Source organism: Centropristis striata, chromosome 18, assembly GCF_030273125.1.
Source record: "Centropristis striata isolate RG_2023a ecotype Rhode Island chromosome 18, C.striata_1.0, whole genome shotgun sequence".
Lineage (NCBI taxonomy): Eukaryota > Metazoa > Chordata > Actinopteri > Perciformes > Serranidae > Centropristis > Centropristis striata.
The window spans coordinates 26,157,201-26,180,069 of record NC_081534.1 but is presented as its reverse complement, the minus strand read 5'-3'; the positions used below and the strand labels follow the sequence as shown (position 1 = coordinate 26,180,069).

Sequence of the window (22,869 nt, the reverse complement as noted above, 5' to 3'; positions counted from 1 at the left end):
GGAAAAGAAAAGAGTTCATCTTTCTGTTTCCTAGAACTAAATGATCTTTCATTTTGCAATCATAATGCAGCTCCTGCAACATAATTTGCAAACACACATGCATGTAAAGCTTATAATATACAGCCATGGAAAATGTATTAGACCACCATTGTTTTCTCCAGTTTCTTGTTCATTCTAATGCCTGGTGCAAGTAAAGGTACATTTGTTTGGACAAATATAATGATAACAACAAAAATAGCTCATAAGAGTATAATTTAAGAGCCATTTTCCATGGTTTTCTGGATAATAACCAAAATCATTATCAAGAAAACCATGGAAAATGGCTCGATATCAGCTCTTAAAATAAGCTCTTATAAGCTATTTTTGTTGTTATCATTATATTTGTCCAAACAAATGTACCTTACGTTGTACCAGGCATTAAAATGAACAATACATTGAAGGAAACAAGGGTGGTCTAATCATTTTTTCCATGACTGTATGTAAAACGTTTGCCTTTGCTTGATGTTGGTGCAGCAAACATGCTTTAAAATGTTAACAGATGGGAGCAGTTACAGTTACAAGGCTACAGTTGGTGATCATCATAGTGCAGTAGACAATCAGCTTAGTTTTTATCAGTACTACAAGTTATCAGATAACATTATGTAAACCAGGATACAGATCATTAATGAAAGACCACTGTGACCTTATTTAAAGCCAGTCCTCCTACCTGAGGAAGAGGGACCTGGGCCCCTTGACATCCCTCTCGCTGTAGCACTTCACGCTGGGTTTGAAGATGAACGGGTTGGTGTTGAGGTCGTTGTCAGGGGAGACGGAGCCGTACTCGCTGCTGCTGCTGGTGTCCTCCACCACCACCGGCACCGGCAGGGAGATACTGCGCAGGTACTCTGAAGGACACAAGAAACCTTAAAAATGCATAATTTATACACAGATAATTAGATCCAGACAGATATATGCCGATATCTGTATATATGCTGTCTGATATGTGCCGTTATGAAAACCTATTTTACACAATATATAATGCAGAAAATGTTGCTTGGCATCATTTAGAAATTGTGTTCGATATTTGTTCTTTTAATCCATTAAAAAAAAAAAATAAAAAAAATAATAGATTTAACATAAAAAACATGATGAATTTAAAGTGCCTAGACATTTTTTTTAATTAAACCACATAAAAGTATATTAAGTAGTTAAAATGAGCCCTATCTTTTTAAAATTAAAACACTGCGTACATAAATGCATCAATAACAATAATCCATAATATATTAGGAATATATAAAACAATCTGAAATGGTCCATTCTGCATAACTTTTGAGCATTATTGCTCAAAAGTTATCCATATATTGGAACTTTTACCTTTGATATTTTAAGTACATTTTGATGCTGATACTTTTGTACTTTTAAAGTACTTCAGTGGTGAAAAAGTGGTGCAAAATCTACATAAAAAAAAGACTATTTTCATTCCAGCTAATATATATATAGTCATTGAAAAAAATATTAGACCACCCTTGTTTCTTCAATGTATTGTTCATATCTGCCTCAAAAGTCCCATATCAGTCTGGCTCTACTAATAATCAGAAGCTTTCATGCTCTTTTTGTGTCGAGATGGTGAAATTAGTAAAAGTGCTGATGGAAAATCATAAAAAATCAGGTATTATTCTCTCATCATGTTCAGGGAGAAGAGCTCTATCTGGCAGAAAGCTAATGCGCTGTGTGTAAATTATGAAATAGGGATGGATTATGAAAACATTCAAGCAATTGGAATGAAGTCCTGTTGTGCAATGTCTATTTTGAGTTCTGGGAAAGGGCAGAGTCGTGCCAGGCAGGTAGCCACTGGCAGACAAAAAAAGAAAAGTGTAGCCTAGATACTCTTCAGCAGAGCAGGCAGACGTGTCACAGAACTGACACCCAGATTATAAAGTGGTCCCTGTGGTGGCAGATCTGTCTGAGAGAAGAAGAAGAGGGTAAAGTAACTCACCAGAGCCTGGAGTCAGAGCTGTGGTGGAAGAAAGAGAAAATATGTGTTAACCAAGGACAAAACATTTCCATGTAAACCTGGCAGGATAACATTTCTAAGTAAGCAGAGAGCTTTTAATCTTTTCTGTTTAATCTTTTGTGTTGGTGCCAGAGCACATGACAGTATCACTGCAGCTGGACTGGAAACTCAATGTGCACATGTTGTACTCCGGACAATGAAGATTAAGGGTGTGTTTCTATTCTAAAATGAGCAGGTAGAGCAGGTGATTGTTACTGAGCATTATTTGTCTAGAAAAAAAGTTCTCAATCTTTAGTTGCAGTCTGCTCTCACATAGAAGTGTTGCTTGTTACAGAAAGCTGTTTTCTTTGCCTTTTTTTCTTGTTTTATTAGAAAATTCTATTGTTTACTACAGCGGTCAGAATGTTTTCCATCAGGACAATCATGCAGCAGTTTGAGAACGATGCCAACTGAAAGACACACATGAAAATCTGAAACAAATACACAACAGAAACTTGCTGCACATGGAAAAATAAGATGCAGAGAGCACAAACAAATACATTAAAAGTACACACTCTGCAACTACAGGAATGATGCAAAGTCACGAAACGTTGAAAAACAAATGTAACAAATGTGCAAAAAGTGCATTATCCCGTTAACATGACTGAAGTTCTCCAGACCTGTAGGGGGAGCTCTGAGTGGAACAGCTTATTTTTCGACCCAGTAGAGAAGCAGAAAGAAAACTGGAGTAAAGAGGCGATAGAAAAAAGTACAAAATCTTTTTTAAATGTTAGCTTCTTTACTCCACTCGTCTTCCTGCTTCAAAAACAAAACACACCCTCTCGTCTGGTTTCTCTCTGTTTCTCCAAGTCTTTTTCTCTGGGTTTGTGTCCTTCAACTTTGCATTATTTCTGTAATTTCAGGCAGTTCTCTGTTACTGTATCTGTTTCGGCTTGCTGCAGTTGCTTTCTCTGTTGTTGTACTTGTTTTGCATTTTCATATTCAGTTGGCATCATTTTTGAAGTTGCAGCATGTTTCTCTTAATTCAAATGTTTTGTGCCGTTGCAGCCTGTTTGCTCTTGTCGGACACTGAAGTTTACTCTTTAATGAGTCAAGTCGACAACCAGAATAGTCGCTTATTAATTGGTTTCTTGCAAACAGTTAGAAGAGAAGAACGATACCACTCTAATGTCTGTTAAATATGAAGCTAAAAATGGGGGACGCAGCTAGCCTGGCTCTGTCAGAAGCTCCACAACTGTTTTTGTGACAGCCTGAAGGGTTGATGTCAGCGTCAAGTTGTCTGGCAAAGAAATAGTATTTAATCCCTCGTAATCCCTGAGTTGTTGTTTTAAAGTATTATCTTATGCAATAAACAAATAAGATATATCATATTAAGTAGTGAGCTTTAGAGCCGTTGTAAACAGAGACAAACTGGTTGTCCCCTCTCCTAGAAAATAGTGTAAAAAGCCATATTCCCCAAGATGTAAATTATTCCTTTAAAGGCTTCTTGGTTTTTCTTGGGGGCGTCAGATGTTTGTATTAAACGTAACCAAAGTGTAAAATAATAGTGCTGATGATCCTGATGTTTGTTTTTGGGTTTCTTGTTCTTTATTTCTATCTTTATCACCTTATGTGGAACCCAGGAAACCCAAAGCGATTACTAAAAGAAGCTAATGGAAGCTAAATAAAAAATAGAGTAGGAAAAAAACAACATGGCGCTCTCAGCTGCTGAACTGACCTGTGAAGCTGCTCTTGCTCTTCTTCTTGCGGCTGGTGACGGTGAGGAACTCGTCGGTGAGCAGGTCGAAGGCGGTGGCGCGGCGGTCGGGGTCGGGCTCAAAGCAGCGCAGGATGAAGGCTTTGGCCTCCAGTGACATGGACTCTGGGATCTCTGGGTGGATCTTGAACATGCCCACCTGCAGACAGAAGAATCATGTTCATATCAGACACATATACAGATAAAAAAAGAGCACACAGCCTCTGAAAAGCTCCCCGAGATGTCCTCGGAGTAAATTATTTGATTTGAGGAGACAACTTAAGTGTTACTGAGTGTTTACCCGGTGAACTATGAGACTTTGCTTCGGGGCAATAATGCTCAAAGTTCGAGTGCAAGTCTCTCATGACAATAAGAAATTCCTGTCGTTGCTGTTGAGGAATGTTGACTTAAGATTAGCAGGGAGATGCCCCTCCCTTGAGACATTCCACAAGGATGAGTGAAGAGAATATGAGGACTGTTTTACAATTTGGGAAACCTGCAGAGCATGCAAAGTGCAAAGACAAAACACGAGATCATTTCAAAGATAAAAGGTGATGTTAATTTAACTGCAGTTGCATGAATCCTGTGATCTGTGTCCAGAAAATCTGCTGTTTACTAGAAGGTATATTCAGCGCAGTAACACACGCCTCCTTGTTTGAATTCACAGCCTTTAATTTAAAGTACATCTTATGGAAAATTCCATGATTCACAGCTTTGACAGGAGCGCTGTAATGCTTTCCAGACAAGCCCTTAAACATCTTTACTGTCTCTAATGGGCTGCACATGGCTAAGACCAATATTTCATTAGTGTGGAGCGCTTTCCATCCAAAGCAAATACGCCGTGTAAACCGAGAGAGTGAAAAGACTTCAAACACAAAGAAACGTGCACACAGAAACTGGAGAATTAAAAAAACAGGCGGCGGTAGCTCCTCTCAGTGAGCTACATATGTTTGTTTGTGTTCAAACAGACGTGCGTGCGTGGGCAATATTTGGAGTTTCTACTGAGCTCGATCACGTTACAGGACGCAGGTGGCAGCACAATGCAGGTGCACAACGGCTGATCCACTGGTTTTGTTTCCGGAAAAAAGGGGAACTGATAAGTGCAGAATACAGACGTAATGAGTGTTTCTTTTGATTTAGATTTTCTTATTAATTAGGCCTAGAAAAGCATAAAATAAGCTCTGAGATGTTTTTTTGTGTTTTTTTTTAAAACTAAAATCTCTTTACTTCAGCCTTTCACTAGTTATGACCTTTCTGTTATTAAATCTGAAACTCTTTTTTTGTACTTTCTGGCTTTTCAGGTCTGTTTTTAAGTCAGTAGGCTAATTTGGTCATTGTTTTTTAACTTCAATATATATATATTTTTAATGTTAGCTTCTATTAGATAGTGATATTGTTGAATAGGATCTCCGTAAGAGGTGTGCAATGAAAAACAAACTCATATGAAACATTTGGAAATAAAAAACAAGAAAAAGGGGGAAAATATACACTCAAACATTCACAGAACTAGTTAAAAATGTATTTTAAGTTGCAAGATATGACTCCTACAACATGCAAACCATCCCACCATCAATTTTCTGTTAAATGACTTAAATCTGTAACTGTTTATTTGATTGCTTTGGCTTTGCTTTTATTACTTTTAAACTACAATTTATTTCCAATATTTTTTCTTTCCTTTTTTGTTCTTTGAATTGTCTTTTAAAATAAATTGTAATTTCTTTTAGCGTTCAATATATTTCAATGCCTCTGTAAAGCATTTTGAATTGCCATTGTGCTTTATAAATAAACTCACTTTGTCTTTTAAACGTTTTTGACATTGAATACAGTTTAAATTATGAATTATTAAAAAATGTTCTTGCATTTTCAAATGGTTCCGACCTTCTTTCTTTCTTTTTATTATATTTTTATAAAAACATCTTTTTAATTTGGCACTGCAGTGACATAAAAAGACAATAATGGGAAGAAATACAAAGCCCAATAATTACTGAGTAAAAAACAAAACAGAGGCGATAAAAAAAGAACTACAGCATAAACATATGAAACAAAATCAACCGAAAAATCATCAAAAAAGAAAAAAAAAGAAAAAACTAACTAAGAACAAACAAACAAAAAAACAACACGTAATCATAAAGTCAAACTAGTGTGCATGTCATAAAAAAAGCCAGGAAAAAGGTCAAGCAAAAGCTCTTTTCTCCTCATGGCAGGATACAGGCCTGTGCATGTTTCTCATAAATCAGTTTAAACTTCAAGAAGACGACAGCTTCCACTGTCTGACTGTAAATGATCGAAGCAAGTGCACAAATCAGCGAAAAGAGAGAGAAACTCTTAGCCAGCGAGTTAACACAATGTAAAAAGCTGTTAAAAATACATCAGATAGTTTATAGAATATCTCGTACATCAGGGGAGCAATTATCAGCTCTCAAACATGAAAATTAACAGTCGGATCTGCAGCTGTTTGTTGACAGAAGCAGATGTTCACCTGCCTCCTTCGACCCCATTTTGCTAAAATTAAACACATTGCCCAGCGGCATGATGGGATGTTTTTGTCACCGTTCTGTCTCTCACCTTGAACATAGCAGCCTGCGGCTCCCCCAGCTCATAGAAAGGTGGTTTCCCAGTGGCCATCTCTATGATGGTGCAGCCCAGGGACCAGATGTCCGCCGGCTTGCCGTAACCTCGAGGACCCTTGTCGATGATCTCAGGAGCCATGTACTGTAGTGTGCCTGGACAAAGAAACACAGATTTAGATTTTTTTAGAGTAATAATTTCACACTCATTCACAAGTACAATCTGTTTGTCTTAGTACGTAATAGGGTTGTCACGATACTGAAATTTTCAACTCGATACCGATACTCAGGAAAATATTCGATACTCGATACCATTTTCGATACCACAAGGATAAAAACAAAGCCCCAAAATTTAACAGAAATACTTTTATCAACAAGACAAATGCAACATGTAAAAATGAACAGAACCACAGGTTAAATATTTATAATAAAAAACAGTTGTGCAAAAAGAAACTGCAACTATGATAACAAGCTTCAGATACTCGATACTTTTGAAAATGAGTATTGTATCCGGATACAATGTTTTAGTATCGATACTTTTTTGAGTATTGATACTTTTGACAACCCTAGTACGTAAGGAAATAAAACACTGCAGATTCAAATAAGATTTCCAGTTTTACAGTATTTTTCACATTTTTTAGTGGCATGTCTCAGATAAAAAGTTTGTCCTTCTATTATATACATTTTCTGAACTATTTCTTTCCATTCAATGATTGTACTCGGCCGTTTTCTTGTTATGCTTTTTACTACCTGCTAATATCTGTCCTACTTTTTCAGCCCAGTTGGTACGTTTCCCAAGATACATAACGCACAAATTAGGTTTAAGCTCTGAGCTGCTTATTGATCTGATCTCGTCTACTTAGCGAGGAGAAATATAAGGATATAGTCACCTTATTGCATGTAATCCCTAAAAATCTGTGGTGGAATGTAACCAAGTACATTTGCTTAAGTACTGTAGGTACATTTTTTGAGGTATTTGTACTTTACTTAAGTATTTCCATTTAATGTGACTTTATACTTCTACTTTACTATATTTTAAGGTAAATATTTTACTTTTTACTCCACTACATTTAGCTGACAGCTTTAGTTACTTTTGACATGGAAATCATGATCTATTTAAATTGATAAGAGGTTTTTTTTACTTCAGTAAGTTTAAATGCAGAACTTTCAATTTCACAGTGTGGTATTAGAACTTAAGTAAAGGATCTAAATACTTTTCCCACCACTGCTAAAAGTGACTATTTGCGTGTATTAATATGGTATTAATTACTTGATTATGTGCATTTAAGTACCTATGTGCCTGTACATGAAATTTAAATTTTCAATTGAAGTGGTTTACTGTCCAATGCTTTTGCAAAGCATTGTTTAATTTTATTTTGGAGTGGGTATTTTATTTTATTTTATTTTATTTTATTTTATTTATAATAATATCATTATATTATTCATTTATATTTCATTATTTTTATATAAGTTTTAAAGTAATTTCATTGTAATGTACACAAACTGTGTGGTATATAGCAGGAAAATATTGGAAATAATGGCATGAAAATGTACACTTTGTGCTATGGTTGATGAAAGTTTAATAAAAAAATTAGGCCAAAAGAAAAAAAGAAGAAATATTAGGGACAAAAATTCAGGTTTGTTGCTTTGTAACTTTTTTAAGAACCTGAAAATTATATTTTACAGGTGAAAACCCTCCACAGATCTGAGCTGCAGGTGGCAGACTGTGTCCTACATCTGTCTAAATAATCCACCTGTTATCATTTTTATGATTTATATGATCTAATTCTGACCATACTGCTGCCTGTTGCTCTGATTATTATCAAATAACCCACCAACGAACCTCATAAATAAGTTATCAAATAAATAAAGATAAAAAAGCAAACTGATCTTAATGATATGCAGTCTACAGGGGAGGCAAAAATGAGTCACACTTTCTGCTTCAGGCAAAAATATACATTTATAAAATGCACTTTTGCTCCCTGTATGAAACTAAAAATAAAAAATTGGCATTGCAGATGACTGCTGAGGTAAATGGCTCTGGTACATTGTCAGGGACACAAAATATTACAAACACAAAAGATGCATTAATGACATGAGCAGCATGTTAAAAGAAACTGACGCCAAAAATAACTTGCATTCAGTCTAATTATAAGTTTCCTCTGTCCCGAGGTGATGACACAATTCTTGTAAATGACCAATCAGGTTACAGAAGCTTTAAAAAGGAGCTTACTGCTAATCACAGTCCAAAGTAACATTTTCAGCTCCCCATTCAAAGCACTCTTTTGTTCTAATAATAGCCTGCTGGGCGGTGTTTGCTGCTTTTAGAAGCCTTGTGTACCAACTGAGCTAAAAACAGGCCGGGACGCATTTATAGCCGGCCCGAGCTATAAAAAGGAGTAGCCCAGTTTCCTGAAAGAGCTCCACCATTCAGGGTAAGTCCCTGTCTGCTCCAATCAGCTGCCAGAAGGTCTAATCCAAGAGGTCAGACCGCCACGATGCCGACATCACGCGGGCACAAACCTGCTCGATCTGACTCATGCCAAAGTGAACAGAAAGGCTATGCACTACTCTCAGCGATATATCACTTACTGGGCAAAGAGCTGAGCAGGATTACTGCTGAAAGACAAGTGGTATCTGTGCGGGGGTTACCTCACCGCTCAGCTTTAATCACAGCCACGACCGAGCAAACTTTGGTCTCTTGTTGTTTCATTAAAAGGGATATTTTGGGGATTTTCAGTGCTTTAAAGGGATAGTTTGGATGTATTAAAGTTGGGTTGTAGGAGGTACAGTACAGGACACACACCTTCTCATTCAATGCGTTTTATTTATTTTCATGACTATTTACATTGTAGATTCTCACTGAAGGCATCAAAACTATGAATGAACACATTTGGAGCATTTGGTTTATTGTCTTTAATTTTATTTTGGAGTGGGTATTTTATTTATTTATTTTATTGTATTTATACATATAATAATATCATTATATTATTCATTTATATTTCATTATTTTTATATAAGTTTTAAAGTAATTTTATTGAAATGTACACAACAAAACATGTATTGTTCTGTGTATCTCCACCAATTATCTCTAATTTGTATATAATTTGTATATATTTTTCTGTTATGAAAACAATAAAAATAAATGCACAAAAAAAAAAAAATTGGGATATATTGGCTTGTTGCGTGTCCCAAAAACATGAACTAAGCGGGGTGAGGCAGCTTTCAGTTATTATGCTCCTCACCTGTGGAACAAACTACCTGTAGATCTGAGGTCTGCCCAAACGGTCAGCTCCTTTAAATCAGGACTAAAAACACTATTGTTTACTGAAGCGTACTCTTAACTTTAACACTTATCTGCTCTACTCTACTGCCCTTACTTTTTAACTACACAATGTTTGACTTGTGCTTTTTATTATTTTATCTCTTTTTTTTTATCCTGCTGTATCTTCCCTGTTTTAATTGACTGTTTTTATTGTTTTCAATTGTGTCTTGCTGTTTTTAATGTGTATGTAAAGCACTTTGAAATACCTTGTGTTGAATTGTGCTATACAAATAAACTTGCCTTGCCTTGCCTTGCCTATATATCATATATCGATATTCAGCCTAAATATATGGGGATATGACTTTTGGTCCATATCGCCCAGCCCTAATCTACTGTAGATAACACACTGACTGTGGATAAGAACCTGATATGACCCCGATACAAAAAAACCAAACCACCTCTTTGAGAGACATCTGAAGCATTTTTGTGCGAACAGGAAGCAACAGAAGCCGTCAGTCAGTGTGTCAGAGCGTACCTGTGAAAGTCTCAGTGCAGGGGTTGATCCCAGCCAACCTCTTTGATGTGCCAAAATCTGATATCTTAAGGACGCCGCTGTAGGTGTTGATGAGAACATTATCGCCCTGTGGATAAAAAAACACTTCCGTGAGAACACATACGCCCATTCCTGTGGCTGAGACCCAAGGATGACTATGAGATAATGTGCGTGAGGTGCTTAAAAAATCCTTGAAAGTGACAGAGAGCAGGTTACAACACACTGCGTGAGAGGAGGAGGGTGACATCCCCGCCAAAACAAGGTGATTAACATTTACGGGCCGCTAATGATGCTTATATGACTGTGTTGTTGAATCAGTTGGACGCAGGAGGAAGAGGCTGCGGACCTTAATCACTCTCTGTGATGGGAGTGTTATCAGTGCTGGTTTGTCATGACTGAGGTGAAACAAGGAGGGAAGAAAAGTCTGGTTGTAGCTGAAGAGTTATCAACAAAATGCTAAAAAGCAGCTGAGACGCTCCAGGAATGCATTCACACTAAATCAAATTTACTGTGACAAAGAGTCACTGGGAACAAGTTTCCAGAGAGCTAATAAACAGTGATGCATTTAACTCAAACTTTAAAACTCAAATTCTGCAATTTTTTTTGAATAATTTCTCCAGTTTGTTGCTTTATATTACTAATATAACTCACTGTGCGACTGTGGTTGTCTGTGCATGTGTGTGTTTGTGGTTCGAGTCAGAAGAAATTATTCATTCAATATCAAAGGTTACAATATTAGTTTAAGATGCATTAAAATATTTAAAATATCTAAAATGTACAACTTATTGTACATCGTTATACTTCTTATTTTATTATTCTGTACTTCCACAGATCAGGTGAAAAAAGAAAAGGGTTTGCCAGGACAATGTGTCTAAGTTACTTTTAGAAAACAGTAAAAAATGTTTTGACAGTTAAAGGTTGATTTGAAGTGTTTTTTCACAAAAACACTTCAGATCCAGACAAAAAAATGTCACCTTCCAAACTTTCTTCCCACCTGTTTCACGGACGAAAAAATGAATAAGAAAGAAACATTTTTCTCATAAATTTTTAAGTCATAAACACAGGAGAGAAAGCAATTTCACCAGATGTTTTTTTCCCCACACACTTAATATTAAATCAGTAAGTTTTTACTTACTTTAAAACATACAAAAACTATAAAATGTCTTAGCTTTACAAACCAATTTTGAGGTACTTGTACTTTACTTGAGTATTTATGAGCATTTCATGTAACTTTATACTTCTACTTTACTACATTTTGAGGCAAATATTGTACTTATTACTCCACTACATTTAGCTGACAGCTTTAGTTACTTTTCAGGTTGAGATTTAACTTGAAAAACATGATACATTTAAAGTGATTAGACATTTTCTTAAAAATTGTTTCCCACTCTAAGTAGTTAAAACGAGCCCTGTCTTTCCAAAATTAAAACACTGCTTACATAAATGCATCAATACAAATAATGCAATATTATATTTAGAATATATAAAACAATCTATGTGGGTCCATTCTGCATAACCAGTACTTTTACTTTTGATACTTTAAGAACATTTTGATGCTGATACTTTTGTACTTTTACTTCAGTAGGTTTTAAATGCAGGACTTTTACTTGTAGTGGAGTAATTTCATAGTGTGGTGTTAGTACTTTTACTCAAGTAAGGGATAGGGGAGAAGCCACAAAGATGATAAAAATATACAATTCTGTACAGTAAGGTGTGTTTTTGGTCACCTTGATGTCTCTGTGTGCTATCTGGTTGTCGTGCAGGTATTTGAGTCCCTCCAGGATCTGCCGCGTGTAGAAGCCGATGGTGGACTCGTTGTTTTTCAGAGGGCCCCACTTGGACCTCAGCAGTGCCGACAGACTCCCTGGACACCACGAGACAAAGTACAACAACAGGTCTGATAAGTCTTCACAGTGTCTTTTATCTCAGCAGTGATACTTCTAATAAATCATGTGCCTACTCGGTTTTCCATGCATTTAATTCAGGAACAGTTTTAGTGGCGTAAATATTGTTCTATTGGTGTAAAAAGTTCATTATGTTTCATGAAAAGTGTAAAGTAACGTTTTGGTTATTCCTTTTCTGGATCTGTAAATAAAATCTACTTTAAGGAAATTTAGCTCTGTGTGAATATATTCTTTTCTCTTTTTTTAAATTCAAGTTTTTATTAAACTTTTCAACTTTTCAAGGCTCAGATACATGGCAAATTTAGAACATATCTCCATACAGGAACAGGTAGTTATTATTAAGAGTTTACAGCAAATTTTTGTCTCTCAAAAGGCAGAAAATACAAAAAAAAATGACTGCATAATAATATAAACTAAATATGTGTCATATCTGTACACACACACATCATAAAGACATGTTGCTGGGGTCTACAATATTACCAGACCCCCCCCCCCTGGGAGAAATACCACAGAACCAGGGTCCTGAATCCTAGTGGGGGTTATTATTTACCTTAATGTAATCCCAGAACCTGTCCCAAGGGGTCACCCCTCCCCCCGTGAATATATTCTTAAAAATATGAAGATAAAGGATGAAGGAAACACACAATGTAAAGCAATAAGAGGAACTTGAAGAAGTGCTGAAAGAGGACACAGACTCTTGAGACTCAATGAATAAGCTGCCAGGTCAGCATCCTTGGCTCTCAGTTAAATAGCTGACTCAAATTGTGTGCATCTCTTCTATCTCCTCTTTATAAGAGTGTCCCAGCAGCAGGTCTCACCTCCGGGCACCTGCTCCATGAAGATCTTTATGAAGCCGTTCTCGCTGATGGATCCCAGATACTGGACGATGTTCTTGTGCTTTAAGTGCTTGTGCAGAGCGATCTCCTCGTGGAGCGGCTGGGAGTACCTGTGGTAAAAACACACTGTTACAGCTCTATATGTAGATGGTTGGAAAAGTAATGGATATCAAGCTGATGCAACATTAAAGAGAGTTGAATACTGAAAAAAAAAAACTTAAAAATGGACAGTAATCACTCGTTATCTCCATTTATCGTGTCTACAAATACAGATTTCTGCAGTTTTTTATCTCTCTTTTGTGGGATTTTTTATCAGAGGTTTTAAGATACATATAGAAATTTTTCAATTCAAACTATTTTTCTATCACTTGCAGTCCAGAGAACTTACTGTACGTCTTTATAAGTCTAAAAATATCCAGATGAATCTAGAAATGACATGACTTTACAAACATTACAAAATACTCCATAACTGCCAAAACGAAGCTAATATTAAACATTACAAAATAGAATGGATAAAACTACCAAACACTACAGAAAACTATGTTATTGCTATTTATATAACTTTTGGGTTTTTAATATCCATTTAAATTTGTATTGCTGTAATTGTGTGTTTTTATGTCATTTAAATCCAGTTTTTTATTCCTGTTTTAACTGTGTAACGCACTTTGTAACTTAGTTTTGAAAAGCTTTGCTTCAATAATTAAAAGAGTATTTTTATTACAACCCAGATTTAAAAAAACAACAACCCTGAATGCAATGATTTGCAAGTCCTTTTTGACCTATATTTAATTAATTTTTAATTTAATTTATTAAACAAGACAAGATAACTAACACACAAAGTGGTAAAATTTAGTTTTTTTGTAAATGTATAGACTCATTCTGATGTTTTGCACAATATCCCAACTTTTGGAATTGGCTTTGTCTTATTTCATAATCATAACTACTTTTGTTTGGCCTCTAAAACATTAGAAAATGTCAAAAATGCCCATCACTGGTTCCAATATCCAAAATGTCCAAAAAACAAAAGATATTCAGTTCGCTGTCATATAAGGCTCAGAAATGGACATAAACTATTTACATTAAGCGTGTGAAACTATTCATTTTCAGTATTTTTTGCTTATAGAAATGACTCAAATGGTTGTTTTTTTCCAGCACAAAGATAACCTGCTGAAATACATTTAAAAATACCGTATTAACCTCAAAATAAATGGAACTGATGGATTATTACAAAGAGATAGAAGTCTTATGGAGACGTCAGTGTCACTGCATCATTTCCTAACAGTGAATAAAGTAAACAGGATAGATTTACAGTGGATGACATGCCAAAAGCCAAAATAATAAAACCACAAACAACAAAAAACAGAACAGAACAAAAGGCATCTCTGTACACTGAAAACATGCCTACAAGCAATGTCTTTTCACTTTCAGCTCTCTGCATGAATCACACCTCCCTCTATCTCTCTCTCTCTCTCTCTCTGTCTCTCTCTGTCTCTCTCTCTCTGCCTGTCTGAGGTTTCAGTCCACTCCTGAATTATTTACCCAAATCCTCCACATTCTTTGCAGCCGAGCACCGTGCTGACTGGCTGATGTGATTAGTGGAACAAAGTGTGGCGGTGGAATCATCTCGTCTCGCAATTTGAGATGAGTAGGTATAGAGCTGTGAGTAGACAGGCGCTTTTTTTTTTTTTTTTTTAAAAGCAGAGACACTAGAGGGAATTCAAGGCGGAGGGTGGGAGTTCGCCTTCACAGCTCTCCACTAACCAGTCACTCAAGTGGAGCCCACTGAAAGCCAGAAAACCACCGGGGACTCGGCTGATCTGCGCTTCACACTCTCAGTCTGCAGCACTTTTCCTAATGATGCTCAAACTGCAGAGCTGAACAAGCTGAGGCATTAGCAGCTCAGACACCTGTTTACATTCAGCCTGTGATTTAATCTGTGAGCCGGATCATAAATACAAGATTTTTTTTAGTATGTCCCGGCTTCAAAGCTTCTTCTGAACATGAATTTCATGGCAATGTGCCAGTTAGAATATTAGAGAAATATATCTTGTGTGCAAATTTAACAGTTTTGCTTTGATGTTGGTGCTACAGGAAAGGTCAGTGAGTCACCAAAAATAGTAGGATTCATCCTCTGGGGATCATGATTAATCATAGATTACCTTAAAGGAACCGTGTGGAGGTTTTCATGACTAGTAGCACTAAAGAGCAGTGTTTTTATGTTGTTCTGTGTATGTGCATGAGGATGCACCTGCATGCAGTCGAGCATATCGGTGATACAGTACATATTCCTTCTGTCAGTTTCACATACGTCCATAGCTTTAAGGTGCAATGCACCAACAAAAACAGGGAGGAGCTAGTCTGCAAGCTAGCAAAGATAAAAATCCAGAACTGGCAAACATACAGTGGGTTTCAGTGAGAAACACAATTGTTTTTCTACCTGTACCTGCCTCTCCTTTGCAAAAATGTATGTTTATATACATGTATAGTCTTTGTATATTTGTACATATTGTTCTTTTTTTAAAATCTTATTTAAAAAAAATATATATATATTTCTCTTACTTCTGGCATCAAAGTAAGATTTTAATCTGCAAGGAAACATGCTTATATGGCAATAAACTTTGAACTGAATTAAAGTTTTCTTTTTATTTGTTTAGTGGCCATTAGTTTTTGAGATAACTAGTCATAAACAAAAACGCTAGTTGAGGGAAATTTCTTTTACCCATCGTTAGGGATGGGTCGACATGTTCATCTAACAGTTGCACATTGCCATGACTCAGCAGCAGCATATATGCAGAGTTTGACGTCCTCGTTTTGCAGAGAGGAAGAAACGGACAAAAATGCAAAGAAAGATGACTAAAGTTCTGCTTGTAAGTAAGAACGGAAACACTGTCATGCTGAAACATCTTCCCATGCAACATCGGTTTCAATTCCAGGAATGTCAAGTGTCACTGCTTCTCACGCTTGCAGCACGTCCGTTAGTACCGAGAATACATGTCCTATGTTATAATAGCACGGGCAGGCTTAGCAGAATGTTTCTTTGACTAAGAAAACCCGAAATTAACACTAAAAGACATTAAAAGAGTTGCGTTGATGCTGAAAACCTGTGTAGACCTACTTTATTTCTACATAGAATATTGATGAGGAATCAGACCGATAATGGACAATAAAAAAATAAAATCTTATCAGTTCCCATCCGTACCTTTCGGTGGTGTTAGATGAAGGCCTACAGGATCTTTAAATGCATTTAAAGTGTCCTGAGAGTCTGTTCTTAACTGTCTTGTAAACTGACAGCTTACTAGACTGACATTACTGTTTTTAGGCCTCACTGCTAGCAGAAACATGTGAAATGCCTGTAGGCAGCATGACTTCACACACACACTGTACATCAGAGCAATTACATTAAGTCATGGGAACTTCACAGATACCTTATAAAAATGTGAAACCTCTAGAGCAGACCTGGGCATTAGGCGGACCGGGGGCCCGGTATTTGCGTGCATGCATACACACAGAAATGTTACCTTGTTGCAAACACTTATTGCTTTTTTGCGTAGAGTAAATAAATTGCAGGACTACTGCAAAACATAAATAATTGTTTTTGTGGTTTGAATGTATTTTGTGTTTGAAATAAATGGAAAAGTGAGATAATGATTGGAGATTTTACTATTTTTTACTGCTAAATTGGTCTTTCTCCACATAGTCTTATCATAACATGTATTCTTCCCAGTAGCAGCGCAAAACCATTTAATTTACCGCATTTAATAAAGCGATGAAATCAACCTCCGCAACCTTTGCAGTATCTCATGTGGCCCATTGAAAAAAATTAATTGCCCAGCCTTGCTCTAGAGTGATTAATGAGAAGGATCGTGTGCAGATTCTTACCTGCTGTCTCTCTCTGGTATTTCCTTGATGGCCAGCCTGACCTGGTTGCTGAGGTCTCGGCCTGCGTACACCACTCCGAATGTTCCTTTTCCTAGAACCACCCGCTCTCCGTGCTCGTCGTACTCATAGTCGTACTGTGGAGGAAACGGAAACAAGCATGAAGCTGTTATTCTAACACTTATAGAGATAAAAGGATGGTGCTGTTTTACGACTAAAGCAGTGTAAAAGTTATATAGGATGCTGCAGTCTATTAAGATTTATTCATGATACAGCAGGTGCTAATCTGCAGCTTCAAAATGCATGTGTGTTTTCTATGTTTTGACCATTAAAATTAAATTAAATGATCTCTAAATTCATGGTAGTTCTATATTTTTTTTTTCATGATTTGACATATAAAGTCACTTTTTTTTTGGTATTTTTTGGCTTTTTTATTTGGCACAAAAGATGCAACTGCATGTTTATTTCTTTGTTTGTGTGCACCTTAAGATCTGCTTTCCACATGCACAGGTCTGGTTGCCAAAGAAAAAGTGAGTTAATATGTCAAATCATGAAAAAAAAAAAATAGGACTTCCAAGAATTTAGTTTATTTTCATTTAATTTCAAAGTTTAAAGGACAAAAATAGAAAACACATGCATTCTGCATCTGCTGATAAACCCAAATGTGCAAATCTGGACATAGTAAAACTACTTTCTTCTGTGTTTTTTGTGTACACATAAGATTCTTTGCAAGATTATTGTTCTATTGTTACAGAATCCTGTTTCTGCATCGTGCTCTTGTTGTGTTGAACAAATCCAGACAAACCTATCTGATTACTGATCTGTTAATTCACTTTAAGAAATGGTCTTTTCTTTGTAATGAGATTACTTTAAACCTGTTACAATAATTCCTGATGAAACCTCAGTAAGAAAGAAACAAATGTATGTTTCTTTCTAAATCATTTACAGCAACAAGACCTTCTTTTTAGGAAATATTTAATCAGAAAGGTGAAAGTTGAAGTTAAAGCTAAATTTCAGCTGACGACGCTCTTGTTGCATCAAACGCGGATCTAAAACCTGCTCCTAAGAGAAACCTGTTAGACATTTGATCTGTGCCACTCCGCTGACTCAAGCAGGGTGCGGCAGCGTTTTGGGGTAATTAGCTTTTCTTTTCCTGCGGCTCTGCTGGGAAGACAGGTGAATGCAGCAGCAGGTGTCTGTTCTGTACTGTCAAAGCAAACAAAGCACACAAGCAGGATCCAGGTCTTATCCCAGCAGGTTACTGCTCATGTTTGCAGCTGCGTTTCCAACCAGTTATTATCATGCAAATGGTGATTGAACTGAATTAGAAAAGCTGGATGGAGAAGCTGGATTCATATATGCTGAAACTGAATGTTGTTATTGAAATGCATGCTATAAAAAGCGAAGGAAATACATTATGGATTATTTAATTCACTGGATTTATTTGTCTTCAGAATTTGATTATTTTTGCATTCCATTAAATTTGCATGAAATAGAAATGTGTCTCTGGTACTGACTAGCAAGGTTATAATAGTTTTGGATTTTTCAGTAGTTTTAGTTTTAATTTCGTTGTGATTTTTTGTTTTCGAATTAAGTTAGTTTTAATTAGTTTTTAGAGTGAGTTTGCTAGTTTTAATTTGTTTTTATTTATTGGAAAATGCTTAGTTTTAGTTTAGTTTTTATTAGTTTTAGTGTTATTTTTAGTTTTTTGTAATGGGTATCTGTTGGGTGCCAAATTAAAAAAAAGTCACAATAAATGTTTCCTTTATTCCCTTTGTCTTATTCATCTCAGCCCCAATAAGTTTATTAAGTCATAAAACCAGATAGATGAAATAGATGTCATACCAACCAAAAAGGTTTACGTATAAAAAAAGTTGACAAAGACGAAAATGAAGGACATTTCCACTATAATTTTGGTTAGTTTTAGTTAGTTTTGTAACCTCACAATCAATTTCAGTTAGTTATCGTTTTTTAAAAACTTTTTATTTTTATTTCTATTTCTATTTCAGTTAACGAAAATGTTCGTTAACTATAATACCCTGCTGACTAGTACTGTACTTAAGTACAATTTTGAGGTTCTTGAACTTTACTTGAATATTTCCATTTTATGTAACTTTTTACTTCTACTCCACCACATTTTGAGGCAAATATTGAACTTTTTACTCCACTACATTTAGCTGACAGTTACTTTAGTTACTTTTCAGGTCAAAATAACACCTCAATCTCATTATATTTCCTGTGACATTGAAAAAGCAGCCAAAGTCTTTCAAAGATACACAACAGGATGTTTCGATACAAAAATCAAACTGAATATTGGAACCTGCACATTGAAAATGAGTTGCATTACTGTATAAATAGGAACATTTGTGTATTTTGCTGTGCTGTAGGAAAATTCTGTGGACTTTTCTGATCCATAAAATCTTGGTAAAAATGTGAGAATTGGGACTTCACTGGTTCTTAACTTTGACAAAAATCTGAAGGTTTGGATTTAAATACATAAGGAACACCACTGGGAAGCTACAGAATGATATAAAAACCTTTCAGATAAATATATGGACATAAAAGTAGTCAAACTATTTTGCAGGCGAACCAGTTACGGAACTATAAGAAATAGGTTTTGATGCACCTAAAAGCTACAATATAATTGAGGTTTATGTGTCTAAAACAGTATCTGAGCCAACATGGAAGTGGATCTGGTGTTGAGTGGTCTCACCTCTAAGGCGTCGGTGTCACAGTCTCCCTCCTCGGGACCGTTCCAGGCCTCCTCTGCAATGCTGTTGACCAGATCACAGAATCTACCAAAGAAAAGCACAAAATAAGTCCAAAACAGAGATCACATGGAACAGAAATACACAGTGAGGTAATGAACCTGCAGAAATCATGATCACGAATATTTTGGTTAATATTGAGATCACAATTAATTTTACAAGAAAATACTCATTGAATGTATAGAATTTAAAAAAATGTTTGTATTAAAAAATTAAAAAATCAGTCTAACTATTAAATATGTTTTCTTTGTATTGTATATTTAGGAGTTTTCAGTAGGCTATAACAGTGCCATACAAACTATTTGATCTAATTTATTTTTATTTCTTGAATATTGAATATGTATTTGTTTTTAGTACATAACACAATATATTTACCTTATTAATTTTCATTAAAAAAAAAAAACCCTCATTGACTGTAGAAACATCAGGCTATTATCGAATTTACTGATAAAAAATGTGCACTTATAATATCATTTAACCAGAAAAAAAACATAATGTAATATATATATTTAAATATATATATATATTTAAATATATATATATATATATATATATTTAAAAAAAAAATATATATATATATATATACATATATATTTAAATATATATATTATTAAATAAATAATGTAAAATAATAAAAAAGATCAAATTAGATGAAAATTAACAAGATAAACTATATTGTGTCACCTACTTGAAAACAAATAAACATTGATATTCAATTTAGAATAAATAAAAATGTAATTAGATCAAATAAGTTGTAGCACTACTAAAAAGACAATATATTTAATGATGAAACTGATTAATTATTGTTTATAATTGTTAATTATTATAAGCTTTTTTAAATTTGATGCCTTTTGTTTTTATTTACATTTTACACAGCAAGCCAACTTAAAAAAAAAAACTGGGGTTGTAAATGTAACATTTTGGTTAACTAATACTGTACCAGTTAACACTGGATTTAAAACACAAGTCAAAACGAGAGCATCGGTGAGAATCATTGTGGCAAAATATTGGTTTTATCTAAATCATATTGTTTTCCTAATTGTTGGAAAGTGAAAATAAAATTCAACCAATGCCCAAACCTAGTTTGTTGCGTACACTACCATCACAACAAAGTCCAGGTAAAGAAATGATGCTAAAACCACTTGTGGCTCAGCTGTTTGCCTTACACAAGTAAAAGACATTAGAGCTGTCGAACATACAGAATGTGCTGGTTGTCTGTGATCTGTCTGGTACATAATGTGTTTACTGTGGCTGTTGGTTTTATCCAGAAGGGGTTACAGCCTGTTTACATGCACACTTCCCACACAATACATACATATAATGACCTCTGCGTCTCTCGCTGCACACAAGCTGTGATTTAGCACGTTGTCTCGTCATGCTGTCACACTCTGCGGCTCTGCAGGTGTTGTGTGATGCACATGTGCTCCTGCATGCATGCTGCTACATGTACGAACACACCGGATCTCTTCCTCTTTCTACCACCTATCTCATCCTCCCTTCCTCCCTCCCTTCCTTCCTTCTCACCCCTCTCTTCCCCGCTGTCACTCCTTTTTGTCTGTATTCAAGGAGAGCAGCATCATAACAACAGCAGGCATGACTCACTGGCTCTCACACTCCACATAATGGAGCCGAAAGAGCTCGGGAGCCTCTGATGTGAGAGTCACAAGTCTGAACACTGAGTGCTTCACCGAGGAACACGATGATGCCGAAAATTAACAAGGTGCGCTCACGGAGATGGAGAGGTGCGAAACTTCCCACCTGAGTTCAGAGCTGACAGAGTGCCTGAACCCTGCAGGGATGTGAACGTATAGAGATGAACTCCCTGCAGTGGGAGACAGTTTATAGAATGACACAAATCTGTATGATCGGAAATATACCATGTCGGTTCACTGTCGGCTGAGAATAAAACTTATATTTTCTTGTGAGTAGTAGTTGTCAGAGGATGATCCCCTCCTGTGTTTTGAGCAATCTGAATACAGTTTAAAATATCATTATTTTATTCAAGTACTGTACTGGAGTTCAATTTTGATGTACTTCCACATTTGTAACTTTATACTTCTACTTCACGACATTTTAGGGGCAAGTATTATACTTTTTACTGGACTTTTTCAGGTCAAGATTTGCATGTTTATAAATTCAACCACATAAAAGAACACGGTCATGCATACAGTTGGAATAAAATATATATATATATATATTTTTTTTTTTTTTTTCACCTCTTTCCATGAAATGATTGTGACAATGTGGTTTATTCTTGACAGATAAAGTGTATATCTTCTCAAAACTTAAAATTAATTGATTCCAAACATATCACAATGAAAATGAATGAATGAATGAATGAAAATTAAACCACAATTAATAGAGGATTGTGTCTGAAAACAAGATTATTCCAACTTTATGGGTGACTGTGTATATAAAGTATTTAAAATGAACAAAAAAACATTGTGATGCTGATACTTTTGTACTTTTACCTAACTAAGTTTTGAATGCAGGACTTTGTTCTGCAACTCCTGTGTGCTTCGACACACAAACTGATTTTTTTTTAGGTGGCTAAAATATTTTTTGCTGCTGTTCCAGCGGTACATTACTTAGCTGCTGATACTCTAGTGTCCTTTTCTCCAAATTTGGAGCCATCTGTAGGTGATACATTGACTATGGATAAGAAAAAAATATCCCATTAAGCTTATTTAATATTACTGGCTCATAAAACCCCGTAATATAAATCTAAAAGGAAAAGGAGGAGGTCATTAATTATTTTGATCACACTCAGAGTTTCTTTTTAAATGTTTATGCAGTAAAAGTCTACTGGCTGTTTGAAACACAACCTTTATGAGCCTAATGATGTCAAACAAACAGACCTTTTGCAGTGCATCTCTGTGCAGAAGTAGATCTGGAAGTCCTCTGCATTGTGCAGCACGTAGAGGAAGGCACTGCGCTCATCAAACTTGGAGATGCTGAGGAGAAACAGTTCACAGTTAGCTGGACGATAATAAACTAATGAGAGCAGATATGACTGGGAATGAATGAGGCCTTTCACTGGACTGATGACATCAGCCATCAAATGAAATAAAAGACTGTTTGTCAGTGCGTGTGGAGAGCAAATCCATCAAAATATAAAACCCAGTGGATCTGACAAATGCAGGATTTAATAACAATACTTGATTTATTATGCACATGACAGCTTGTTTCTAGACATATTCTGCATCTGGAATAAAAAAAACAAGACAAAAGTTGTTTTGCAAGTTGTCAAATTAAATTCCTGCACAAAAGATGGAAAGCTTCGATTTAATTTTTATCTGGCGGGATGAGCGCTCCAATTCTCAGCCGGTGTGCCAAGGCTACAGAGCCAACGGCGGAGCGGCTGTATGTGTG

General features: G+C 35.7%; 1 protein-coding gene across 1 annotated transcript in view; it reads right to left on the bottom strand.

The window, feature by feature from the left end:
• Nucleotides 1-22,869, bottom strand: part of map3k5 (mitogen-activated protein kinase kinase kinase 5) — a 99,247-nt gene that overhangs the window by 10,627 nt on the left and 65,751 nt on the right. The window contains exons 13-22 of the mRNA XM_059355954.1: nucleotides 22,356-22,451; nucleotides 19,443-19,524; nucleotides 16,733-16,866; nucleotides 12,836-12,963; nucleotides 11,841-11,977; nucleotides 10,096-10,201; nucleotides 6,294-6,451; nucleotides 3,711-3,888; nucleotides 1,976-1,993; nucleotides 707-884 (exon numbers count right to left, since the gene is read on the bottom strand). Coding sequence (XP_059211937.1) covers nucleotides 707-884; nucleotides 1,976-1,993; nucleotides 3,711-3,888; nucleotides 6,294-6,451; nucleotides 10,096-10,201; nucleotides 11,841-11,977; nucleotides 12,836-12,963; nucleotides 16,733-16,866; nucleotides 19,443-19,524; nucleotides 22,356-22,451 — 1,215 coding nt within the window. The remainder of the gene's footprint in view (nucleotides 1-706; nucleotides 885-1,975; nucleotides 1,994-3,710; nucleotides 3,889-6,293; nucleotides 6,452-10,095; nucleotides 10,202-11,840; nucleotides 11,978-12,835; nucleotides 12,964-16,732; nucleotides 16,867-19,442; nucleotides 19,525-22,355; nucleotides 22,452-22,869) is intronic.